General features: G+C 47.8%; 1 protein-coding gene across 2 annotated transcripts in view; it reads left to right on the top strand.

Moving 5' to 3' along the window:
* Positions 1–4,982: 4,982 nt before the first annotated feature.
* Positions 4,983–12,040, top strand: part of vps26c (VPS26 endosomal protein sorting factor C) — a 51,419-nt gene continuing 44,361 nt past the window's right edge. Inside the window, exon 1 of one of the 2 annotated variants that reach the window (XR_015080896.1) lies at positions 4,983–5,170. Coding sequence is in view for 1 of the 2 variants with exons in the window: in XM_086007186.1 (XP_085863312.1) it covers positions 5,114–5,170 (57 nt within the window). In the remaining variant the exon portion in view is untranslated. The remainder of the gene's footprint in view (positions 5,171–12,040) is intronic. The other variant, XM_086007186.1, reaches the window with a different exon arrangement.

Consider the following 12,040-nt stretch of genomic DNA (forward strand, 5'->3'; position numbering starts at 1 on the left):
TTGGGTGTATAGATTAACCGTCTGGCTATAATCTATCACCATCCGCTTCTTTTCGCTACCCTTAACTACTACTACCTGGGCGCGCCACGGACTGGTACTGCATTCGATGATACCCTCCCGCTTGAGTCTTTCTACTTCCAACGCAATGAACCGTCTGTCCTCCCAGCTGTACCGCCTACTCTTGGTCGCTATGGGTCGACAGTTGGGTGCGAGGTTGGCGAACAGAGAGGGCGGCTTGACCTTCAGGGTAGCCAGACCGCACACTGTGAGGGGCGGCTGGGACCCACCGTAGGTAAGCGTGATACTTTGGTGGTGGCACTGGAAGTCCAGACCCAAGATCACGCTCACACAGAGATCTGGCATTATCAATAGTTTAAAATCTCTGTAATCATTGCCTTTTACCGACAACATAACCGCGCAGAAACCTGTAATTTTTGAGGTATGAGTCTTATCGGCCATGGCGATTTTGCCCTGTGTGGGGACTATCGTTAGTGAAAGTCGTTTTACCAGGCTAGGATGAATAAAGCTTTCTGTGCTCCCGCAGTCAATCAAGCATTTAACCTTGTTCCCGTTTACCTCTATGTCCATCATCGATTTAGACAACGGATGCGGCCTGGATTGATCCACTGTGATCGAGGCCACCAGTGGGTCCTGGAGGTCCGTGTAGTCGGGGCAAGATGGTGGACTCCATGAGGGTGGACAAGATGGCTTCCAAGATGGCCGCTCCCACGGCGCGCACGCGGCGGTGGTGGAGTTGGAGGCGGGGTTCCCTCTGCAGACTTTGCTGAAATGTCCTTTCTTCCCGCATTTAGAACAGGTGGTGCCCTTCGCTGGGCACAGATGCCTGGAGTGTTTGTCCTGGCCGCAGAAGTAGCATTTCGGGCCCCGATGCATCGCGGCAGTAGTGGGGCTCCTGGGTGGAGGCTGGGGCTCCGATGGTGCTGGGCTGGCCTGAGACCTGGGAGGTGAAGATGGCTTCCAAGATGGCGGCCCCCACGAGGCGGAGTGGGCCGCGTGGCCTGGGGAACAGGATTCAGAGTTCTTCTGGGCCATATCCAGTGATCGCGCTATATCTATAGCCTGTTTTAAGTCCAGTCCCTCCTTTTCAAACAGTTTCTGCCGAATGTAATTTGAACTGAGGCCCGCAATAAGGGAGTCTCGAATCAGCTCCTCCGTGTACACGATGGCAGACACGGCCTTACAGTTACAGTCTCTGCCCAGTACTTTTAGGTTTAGTATAAAGTCCTCTAGTGACTCACCATGCCGCTGCGTGCGAGTAGTCAGAAGATGCCTGGCGTACACCTCGTTTATTGGCTGCACGTAGTGGGCCTTCAGAATGGTGCAGGCATCCCTGTAGCTGGTGGCATCTTGGATGAGAGGGGAGACCCGATGGCTCACCCAGTTTCGCAGGATTCCCAGTTTCATGTCTCCGGTAGCGGTTGCGGCTGCTATGGTGGTGGATGAGTTTGCAATGAAAAATTCGAAGTATTGGAACCAGTGACTGAACTGTGTGGCTGCGTCTGAGGCATGGGGGTCCAGATCCAAGCGCTCTGGTTTCAGTAGTCGATCCATCTTGGTGTTTTAGTGATTAAAATTGATATGCCATCAATGACTCAAAGACAAGGATTCAACTGAAAGCTTTTAATCACTAAGAACATTGCAGCATTACAGGTCTTCCCACATCGGGTTCGTCTGGTAGGAATGACTCATACAGCTTTTGAGACCTTTATATGGCAAAAGACAGGGGCGTAGCCAATACACACAATAGGAACAAAAGGGGGCGGTTCACACAATACAAGCAGGTAAAACACATGGGCTGATGAAGGCATATATTTCATCACACCCCCCATCCCAGGAACCAGTCTGGTGAACCTTTGTTGCACTCCCTCTATGGCAAGTACATCCTTCCTTAGGTAAGGAGACCAAAACTGTACACAATACCCCAGGTGTGGTCTCACCAGGGCCCTATATAATTGCAGTAAGACGTCTTTACTCTTATACTCAAATCCTCTTGTAATAAAGGCCAACATACCATCAAGCTCATGGTCTACAGAGCAGTAGTAATACCCGGGGCGCGTGCGAAAAGAGCGCTGGGTGCGCACGTCAACCCAAGCACCCCACCCACCCGCCCGTTCAACCACCATCTGCCCCACCTGTGACAGAGACTGTAGGTCCCACATTGGACTCATCAGTCACCTGAGAACTCATTTTTAATGTGGAAGCAAGTCATCTTCGGTTCCGAGGGACTGCCTAAGAAGAAGAATATAATTGCAGTAAGACGTCTTTACTCTTCTACTCAAATTCTCTTGTAATAAAGGCCAACATACCATTTGCTTTTCTAATTGTTTGCTCTACCTGCATGTTAACTTTCAGTGATTCGTGTACAAGGACACCCAGGTCCCTCTGAACATCAACATTTCCCAATCTCTCACCATTTAAAAAATACTCTGCTTTTCTATTTTTCCTACCAAAGTGGGTAACTTCACATTTCTCCACATTATATTCCATTTGCCATGTTCTTGCCCACTCACTTAGCCTGCCTATATCCTCTTGAAGCCTCTTTGCATCCTCCTCACAACTTACATTCCCACCCAGCTTTGTATCATCAGCAAACTTGGATATATTACATTTGGTCCCCTCATCCAAATCATTGATATAGATTGGAACACTTCTTGGAGGCACACGCACAGGGATTGAAACCTTCGGTAGCAGGTATTCCATTCCTGCGCCGCGTGCACCCAGCGCTCTTTTCGCGCACACCCCGACTCGCAGCTCGTGCAGTTGGGGACCCGGCCGGAGACTGTACGTGGTGGGCTGTTTTACCATAGCACTTCAATTCGAATTATGTAAATACAAGAGCATGGAGTGTGCTTCAGGGGTTGAAAGCATTATCAGAAGTGAGATGATGCGAGTGGAAACTGTCACTTGTTTAGAGATGGAAGGAGACACTGTGAACGTCAAAAATGGGGAAATACGTAACTTTAATAACCGTGAGCTCACCACGTTGGACTATTTCAGGAACTCCTTGGCGGCTTTGTCAAACTTATTCTGCAGCTTTGGAGCACGGGGTCTGAAGCACTCAGTAAATACTGAGCATGCGCAGCAGGTCAGTGAGCATCTTACATAGTATTACTTCGTTCATTGAAGACAGCACAGGCAACTGCTGGTACTGTGATGGGAATGGGAAACAGCCTACAGGGCAGACAGTGAGCTGCGGAGCAGGACTGTGGCTGTCACTCCAGGGACAGGCCTGTGAACCGAGCCCAGAGCGGCCTGAGCTCAAATATCACCCACCATCAGACCCCACATCAATATCATTAGCACTGTCACACACCTCGCTGAATCTTTGAAGAAACGGGAATTACTAAGTCTTCATTTTTGTTTAGAATACAATAATTTTGCGCTTATCTGATACTGAAAAACCCCCCTTCCGAAACTCAAGAGTACCCAAACATAGCGACGTGGTGATAACAGGTAGGATATTTTAAAAGTTTTTTGTAAAGCATTTTCAGATGCAGTACGATAGCAAAATACTGCAGATGCTGGAAATCCGAAATAACAACAGAAAATGCTGGAAAAACTCAGCAGGTCAGGCAACATCCGTGGAAACGTAATTTCTCTCCACGGATGTTGCCTGACCTGCTGAATTTTTCCAGCATTTTCTGTTGTTATTTCAGATGCTGTAGTATAGTTTTTGTAAAGACCTGTTCCGAGATTAAATAAAGCCACTAATGAGGTTTATAAACCAACTGTCAATCTATATTGGTTTATTATGTTTGAAAAAAAATAGCAACTCATCATTTCTGTACTAAATCTCATTATTTTTAAGAGTGTCTCCTGATTTATGAGGCGGTGGGATTGGCAATACTGGGGTAATGTCCTTGTAATTCCTGCATGTTCTCCAGTGCTTTAATATCCTTTTTTGCATGGTACAGGAGACCAGAACTGCGGCACAGAAGCACATTGTGAAAAATGGATTTCCATTTTTAAAATCGGGCTTTTCATTTCTGGTTTGAGTTTAGAAATTTGCGGAAGCACCACTTGGGACAGGTTGTGTGCTAAATAACAACAACTTGTATTTATCTAGCGCCGTTAATGTAGTAAAACGTCCCAAGGTGCTTCACAGGTGTGTTGTAAGACAAAACTTTGACATGAGCCACATAAGGAAAAATTAGGGCAGGTGACCAAAAGCTTGGTCAAAGAGGCAGGTTTTAAGGAGCATCTTAAAGGAAGAGAGGTAGCGAGGTTTCGGGAGGGAATGCCAGAGCTTAGGGCATAGGCAGCAGAAGGCACGGCCTCCAATGGTTGAGCGATTAAAATCGGGGATGCTCAAGGGGCCAGAATTAGAGGAACGCAGATATCTCGGAGGGTTGTGGGGCTGGAGGAGATTACAGAGATAGGGAGGGGCGAGACCACGGAGGGATTTGAAAACAAAAATGAGGATTTTGAAATCGAGACGTTGATTAACCGGGAGCCAGTGTAGGTCAGCGAGCACAGGGGTGATGGGTGAACAGGACTTGGTGCGAGTTAGGACACGGGCAGCCAAGTTTTAGATCACCTCAAGATGTTTTCCTAAATGATTTCTGCGTGTCTGCACCGTAACAGGCGTTCAAATCATAAAAGGCAACTGGGGCGGTGGGGGGTTTATCACAACTGTGGTAACATGGGGCCTGTTGGCAACTCGGGAGGCCACAAACCACTCGGTGGGCGCTGGGAAGGGCACGTGACGCTTGGAGGACCAGCGTGCGATAACCACGTGATGCTTGGAGGACCAGCGAGCGCCTCCTGACGGTGGGAGGACCAGCGAGCGAGCGCCACCTGACCGTGGGAGGACCAGCGAGCGAGCGCCACCTGACCGTGGGAGGACCAGGGGGCGAGCGCCACCTGACCGTGGGAGGACCAGAGGGCGAGCGCCACCTGACCGTGGGAGGACCGGCGAGAGAGAAGACCACGTGACGGTGGGAGGACCGGTGAGAGAGAAGGTCACGTGACGGTGGGAGGACCGGTGCGAGAGAAGACCACGTGACGGTGGGAGGACCGGTGAGAGAGAAGACCACGTGACGGTGGGAGGCCCGGCCAGTCTTGGTCCTGGGTCTGGATCCCCGGGGTCACCATGGGGACGGTGGTGGACGTCAAGCTGAAGCGGGCGAACAAAGTTTATCACGAGGGGGTGAGTGCGATCGGCGTGACCCGCCCGCCTGTGGCCGAGCTCGGCCCACTGAACTGAACTGAACTGCATCGCATCTCACTGCTTCCTCTCTGAGTCCAGCTGTTTGCAACATTGTCTTAGTTACACTGATAATGTAGCCCTGGGGAATCGCACTGCAACGGATGCAAATCAGTTCGCAATCTGAGGAGGGCTGTTTGCTTTGGAATCCTGACTGGGTTTTGGGCATATAAAGATGCAGTGCAGCCCTTGATTCAGAGCCAGTCATGTCCTATTTTAAAAATGTTCTATATAATATAGGAGTTTTTTTCACGTTTGCTGGTGCTGTGTACCATCCCTGGCTCAGAATGTGCATTGGGTAACTGTCCCCACAGTCCCAGGCCACTGCCATTCTGGAGCAACACAAAAAGTTGCACCAGGAAAGGTTGAACTGCTTCCCTTTTCTTTCCCTACCCCATTCACAAGGAAGTGCCTAGATTCTGCTCAGTATGTTCAGCCCTGGCTCAGTTGGTAACACCCTCGCCTCTGAGTCAGAAGGTTGTAGGCTCCAGCCCCTCTCCAGAGACTTGAGCACGTAATCTAGGCTGACACTTCAGGGTAGTACCGAGGGAGTGCTGCACTGTTGGAGGTGTCATCTTTCGGATGATAAGTTGGGTGGATGTTAAAATATCCCTATTACGAAGAAGAGCAGGGGAGTTATCCCCAGTGTCCTGGCAAATATTTATCCCTCAACCAACATCATTAAAACAGATTATCTGGTCATGTATCACATTGCTGTTTGTGGGACCTTGCTGTGTGCAAATTGGTCTGCGTTTCCTACATCACAACAGTGATTGCACTTCAGAAGTACTTTTTTGGCTGTAAAGCAATTTGAGACGTCCTGAGGTCGCGAAGGGTGCTGTAGAAATGCAAGTTCTTTATTTTGCAGTTCTATGGTTGAAATTCGGATTCTGCTTCCTACTTTTCCATGGCAATGGGGCACCACTGTGGTGCCAGGCATGCATTAGTCCCTATCCGATGTACTCCATTTGAGCATATGTTAAAGCTACATTTTTGTACAGCGAGCGGTACATTTTTATTGTGGCCTTAAGTTGCGCACAAGCCTATGTCAAAATGGGTTATGGTATGTTTGAGTTGAAAACTAGCAGCGCAGAAATCAGATTTCATGGAGTGGAAAGAGACAAGAATTAAATTTATTTTAAACATCTGAATATACCAGCTGAAATGCTTGTCGCTTAGTGATGATGTTGTGGTCATGATGCAAGGAACTTGATCTATTTCTTATACAGATAATCACCTCAAGAAAAGTGGTTTAGAAGATGGCTGCTGGGACCGGTTGAGTGTAGTTTCTTGTTAAAATAAACATGTCATTTTTCACCTAATGAAAAGGTCTCAAGGCTTGGAAGTTTGAGTGTCAAATATTCATCCAGTAAAAGGTATTGAATCATTTTGTACATAGCAGTATAGAGTATCAGGGTGGCGGAGTAGGGGCAGAGGAGGAGCGAGGCGGTGACATGGTCTGGTGCATTTGTGTTCCAGGATGTGTCGTGATGGAATGGAATAGTGTATATAATTAAGTAAAATGAAGCAAAATTGAAGGCCACACTTGCACACCACTTTGTGGGTGTTTAAAAGTTGGGATTGCTAGAGGGATGAGTGTAGCTTGCCCCTCCTTTACTCTACCTTCTGTCCATGGGACATTTTGCTATGTAAAAAGCGCCATATAAATGCAAGCTTTTGTAGTAATGGCATGCTTAGGAGATGAGGCTGAGGGGATCTGAAGTGGAGAGCAAAAAATAGATCTATTATAATTTACAAAAAAGAAGTTTCTAATCTGTATTAATATGTGCGTGTGAGCACGGCAACCTGAGGTTTAGGCCTAGAGAACTCTTGATATTTTAACTGGGTGAGTAAGAGATTCCAGGGATTAATTCACATGAGGCAGAACTGCACCAGTTTAGGAAAATCTGTAGCTGGTCTTTTAATTTGATTTCTGAGAATTCAGCTCAACTGGAGTGGTGTCGTTGAGGAGGGGAGGGGGTGTCTTCTTTTATCGTCAGTTTTGTACTTTGCAGTTCACTCTCTTTTTCCTTGCAGTAGGCTGTGGCGAGATCTTAACCAAGCCCGCCCCTGCTCACCTGATGCTCACACGTTTGCACTGTCCAGCAGGAGCCAGTGGGTACCAGTTAGGAGTGGGAACTCTATAGCTGTTTTCCATTCCTTTCTAATCCAGAGATACTGAAGATAACTATGGTGCCATAACTGCAGTCATTCGGGTTTGTTTGGTCTGGGTACTATATTTATCCTGTAAGCATCAGGGAGCTGTTGTTGGTTTATTCGCCATATGCTATTTATCTTCCATATGTATGATGGACTTTCAGGTTTTTATATAACTTAATATTCAAGATCCACACATCAGAGAAGTATATTTTTAATATTCTATATTGGGCTGGGTATTCTGCTGCGAGTGTCTCGCCTCCTGACTCCCTAAAGCCTTTCCACCATCTGCAAGGCACAAGTCAGGAGTGATGGAATACTCTCCACTTGCCTGGATGAGTGCAGCTCCAACAACACTCAAGCTCAATACCAGGACAAAGCAGCCCGCTTGATTGCCACCCCATCCACCACCTTAAATATTCACTCCCTCCACCACCGTCGCACCGTGGCTGCAGTGTGTACCATCTACAAGATGCACTGCAGCAACTCGCCAAGGCTTCTTCGACAGCACCTCCCAAACCTGCGACCTCAACCACCTAGAAGGACAAGGGCAGCAAATTCCCCTCCAAGTCACACACCATCCTGACTTGGAAATACATCGCTGTTCCTTCATCGTCGCTGGGTCAAAATCCTTCCCTAACAGCACTGCTGGGAGTACCTTCACCACATGGACTGCAGCGGTTCAAGAAGGGGGCTCACCACCACCACCTCCAGGGCAATTAAGGACGGGCAATAAATGCTGTTCTTTTCAGTGATGCCCACATCCTGTGAACAAAAAAAAAAATACCCCAACCAACCTGAGACGAGGGAGACGAGCATGTTAACAATGGCATACCACTAGCAGTCCCAGCCCTACTTCCTCAATATATTAGCATTACTGTTGGGGAAATTAGTTAAGAAGTAGGGTTGGAAAGAGCTGGTACCTTAAATTGTTTTGTAGCCATATACAACAACAACTTGTATTTATATAGCGCCTTTAATGTAGTAAAATGTCCCAAGGTGCTTCACAGGAGTGTTATAAGACAACAAATTTGACACCGAACAACATAATGAGAAATTAGGGCAGGTGACCAAAAGCTTGGTCAAAGGTAGGTTTTAAGAAGTGTCTTAAAGGAGGAAAGAGAGGCGGAGAGGTTTAGGCAGGGAATTCCAGAGCTTAGGGCCCAGGCAACAGAAGGCACGGCCACCAAAGATTAAGTGATTCTAATCAGGGATGCTCAAGAGGGCAGAATTAGAGGAGCGCAGATATCTCGGGGTGGGGGGTAGTGGGGCTGAAGGAGATTAGAGATAGGGAGGGGTGAGGCCATGGAGGGATTTGAAAACAAGGATGAGAATTTTGAAATCGGGGCGCTGTTTAACCGGGAGCCAATGTAGGTCAGCGAGCACAGGGTGATGGGTGAACGGGACTTGGTGCGGGTTAGGACACGGGCAGCCGGGTTTTGGATGAGCTGAAGTTTACGTAGGGTGGAATGTGGGAGGCCAGCCAGGAGTGCGTTGGAATAGTCAAGTCTAGAGGTAACAGGCATGGATGAGGGTTTCAGCAGATGAGCTGAGATAAGGGCGGAGATGGGCGATGTTACGGAGGTGGAAATAGTCAGTCTTAGTTATGCTGCAGATATGCGGTCGGAAGCTCATTTCAGGGTCACATAACAGCCTCGGACAGATGTTAGGGAGAGGGATGGAGTCAGTGGCTAGGGAATGGAGTTTGTGTCGCGGACCGAAAACAATGGTTTCGGTCTAACCAATATTAAGTTGGAGAAAATTTCTGCTCATCCAGAACTGGATGTCAGACAAGCAGTCTGACAATTTGGAGACTCTGAACGGGTCAAGAGAAGTGGTAGTGAGGTAGAGCTGGGTGTCATCAGCGTACGTGTGGAAACTGACGCTGTGTTTTATAATGATGTAGCCAAGGGGCAGCATATAGATGAGAAATAGGAGGGGGCCAAGGATAGATCCTTGGGGGATACCAGAGGGAATGGTGCAGGAGCGGGAAGAGAAGCCATTGCAGGTTATTCTCTGGCTACGATTAGATAGATAAGAATGGAACCAGGCGAGTGCAGTCCCACCCAGCTGGACGACAGTGGAGAGGTGTTGGAGGAGATTGGCGTGGTCAACCGTGTCAAAGGCTGCAGACAAGTCAAGGAGGATGAGGAGGGGTAGTTTACCTTTGTCACAGTCACAAAGGATGTCATTTGTGACTTTGAGTGTTTTGGTACTGTGGCAGGGGCGGAAACCTGATTGGAGGGATTCAAACATGGAGTTGCGGGAAAGATGGGCACGGATTTGGGAGGTGACAACACGTTCAAGGACTTTGGAGAGGAAAGGGAGGTTGGAGATGGGGCTGGTAGTTTGCAAGGACGGAGGGATCAAGGGTTGGTTTTTTGAGGCGAGGGGTGATAACGGCAGATTTGAAGGAGAGGGGGACATTACCTGAGGAGAGAGAACCATTAACAATGTCAGCTAACATGGGAGCCAAAAAAGGAAGTTTAAAGGAGAACTTGAAAGATCTGTATCTATCACTAGAGCAGGCTGCTGCTGCTTTATTACTTTACTGTGAGGGGAAACCTGTATCCATCCATTTTAATGCATTGTACTCCTACTAACTCCCAGAATTCTACAGCATAGGAGGAGGTCATTTGGACCATTGCCCCTGTGCCAGCTTTCAGAAAGAGCTATCCACTTGGTCCCATTCACTCGCCCATTCTCCATACCCTTTGACATTTTTCATTTTCAAATACTCGCCTTTCCACATTAATTCTGGACTCTGCCTCCATTACTGTTTCTGGTTACGGCATTCCACGTCCTAACAACCCTCCCTAAAAAAAGAACTCTAGCCATACTTTTGCTGATCTTAAATCCCAAGTAACCGACTCGCCAACTAATGGAAATAGTTTTTCCTGATTTACGTGATCACAATCTCTCATAATTTTGAACATCTCTAACGGATCTCCTCAACCTTCTCTGCTCTAATGAAAGTTTCTCTCGTCTGCTTATTACTTAAGGCCCTCATTCCTGATATTGGTGACTCTCTTCTACATCCTCTTTCCTTGTCTTTCCTAAAGCAAAGGTGCCCAAAACTGGCTGCAATATTCAACTGCAGCCTAAGCAAGCAATGGGATTGATTTGTTTATGCTCTATTAATAGGTGCTTTAGTCCCTATAGGTGCTTTTATATTCGCCTTTTCTTCTGGTCCATTTGTTGCTCTGCTCTCATTTAGATTTATTGTTGGGTGCCAAATCCCACAGGCTCTGCCACGTAACAGAGACCTGATTGTAGAGGAGTGCACCAGTGCAGGTCCATTTGCTGCTTTTTATCTGTGCGCCTCATTCGAAGTTGGATTTGTATGCACACTATTTTGTGGGTCTACAACACCACCTGAACCCTGTAGGTTGGGTTGTTTGTGCTTGGGAATGCAGCTTGTAGCTGGAGAACTGTGCCTTGTTGCAGCTATGTGTGGGGCAATGTGCCTTATATGTTTGTATGGCTGCAAACCTCCAGTACCATCTATAATATTGATTTCGAAATCAGAACCAGTTGTTTTCTCTGCAATCCTGTCTTGAGTGAGGAAGCCAGAAAAATACTTTGGCCTTTTACCAAGACTTTTGCTGAGATTTTCCATCAGGCTTCATAGTATTCCAATACTGAGAAGATTGCAAATGTTTTGTAATTCGAGTGTACAACACTAAACACTTTTTAGGCAAAACAAAATTTGCTTTAATGACCCCCAAGCCGCACTCTTGAATTCCTCCCTGAGATATTCTCCCTCAGTTCCGGCGCTGAGCAACTCCTCATCCGTGGTAATTTCAATCTTCACCTCTTCTCTAAATTCAATGTCCTCCTTGCCCTCTTGAGATCTCTCCCTCCACATAAGCTCACCTACCCAGGGCCCGCTCAACCTTGCCGTCTGCCGTGGAGCTCTCTAACCTCCTTGGTCTCATCACGGGTCAGGCTATTTCTGACCACTTATCTGCTTCCCTTAGCACCCGCAACCCCCTACCTGATCTCAACCTCACTGCTGCCCTTGGGTGGGGGGGGGGGAAACCTCTCTTCCCCAAATCGCTTAGCAGCACTTTCAAACTGTCTAGCCATTGGCGTTCATTTGTCACAATCAAGCTATTGATTTGCTCAACTGCTGTCCCCCCTACTTTCATTGCCTTTGTCCCCAGAAAAACCATCACGCTCCCATCCCTCTTGTTTCTTCTGGTATAATCTCCCCATTTGCTCCCTCAAGTCCAGTGGACACAAACCTGGGCATACCTGGTGCACAACTAGCTCACCCACCCGTTAACCACATCTGGCTTGAGCACATCAACTGCTACCAGACCTCTGCCGAAACCACCCTGTACCTGAGGATCATCTTCCTTTCCTCTGCTGCTGACCATCTTTTAGCCCCTCTCTCTGCCCCCTCCACCCTCCCCTCTGACAACAAGTGCAAGGAGCTCATGGATTTCTTTATTGTCAAGAGCATCTATTCAGCTACCTCTGCTGCGTCTCTCCTTTCCCCATGTCCCTTAAGCCCCTCCTTTTCAAAATTGCTGTCATCACCCCATCCTCGACCAAAGCCACGCTCAGTTCCATGGTCCTCACTAACTAATGCCCTACTTCCAATCACCCTTTCCTCTTGCATGTCCTTGAATGTGTTGCTGCCTCCTAACT

This window comes from Somniosus microcephalus, chromosome 14 (genome assembly GCF_052327205.1).
Source record: "Somniosus microcephalus isolate GS21.2 chromosome 14, FLI_Smic_1.0, whole genome shotgun sequence".
Taxonomy (NCBI): domain Eukaryota; kingdom Metazoa; phylum Chordata; class Chondrichthyes; order Squaliformes; family Somniosidae; genus Somniosus; species Somniosus microcephalus.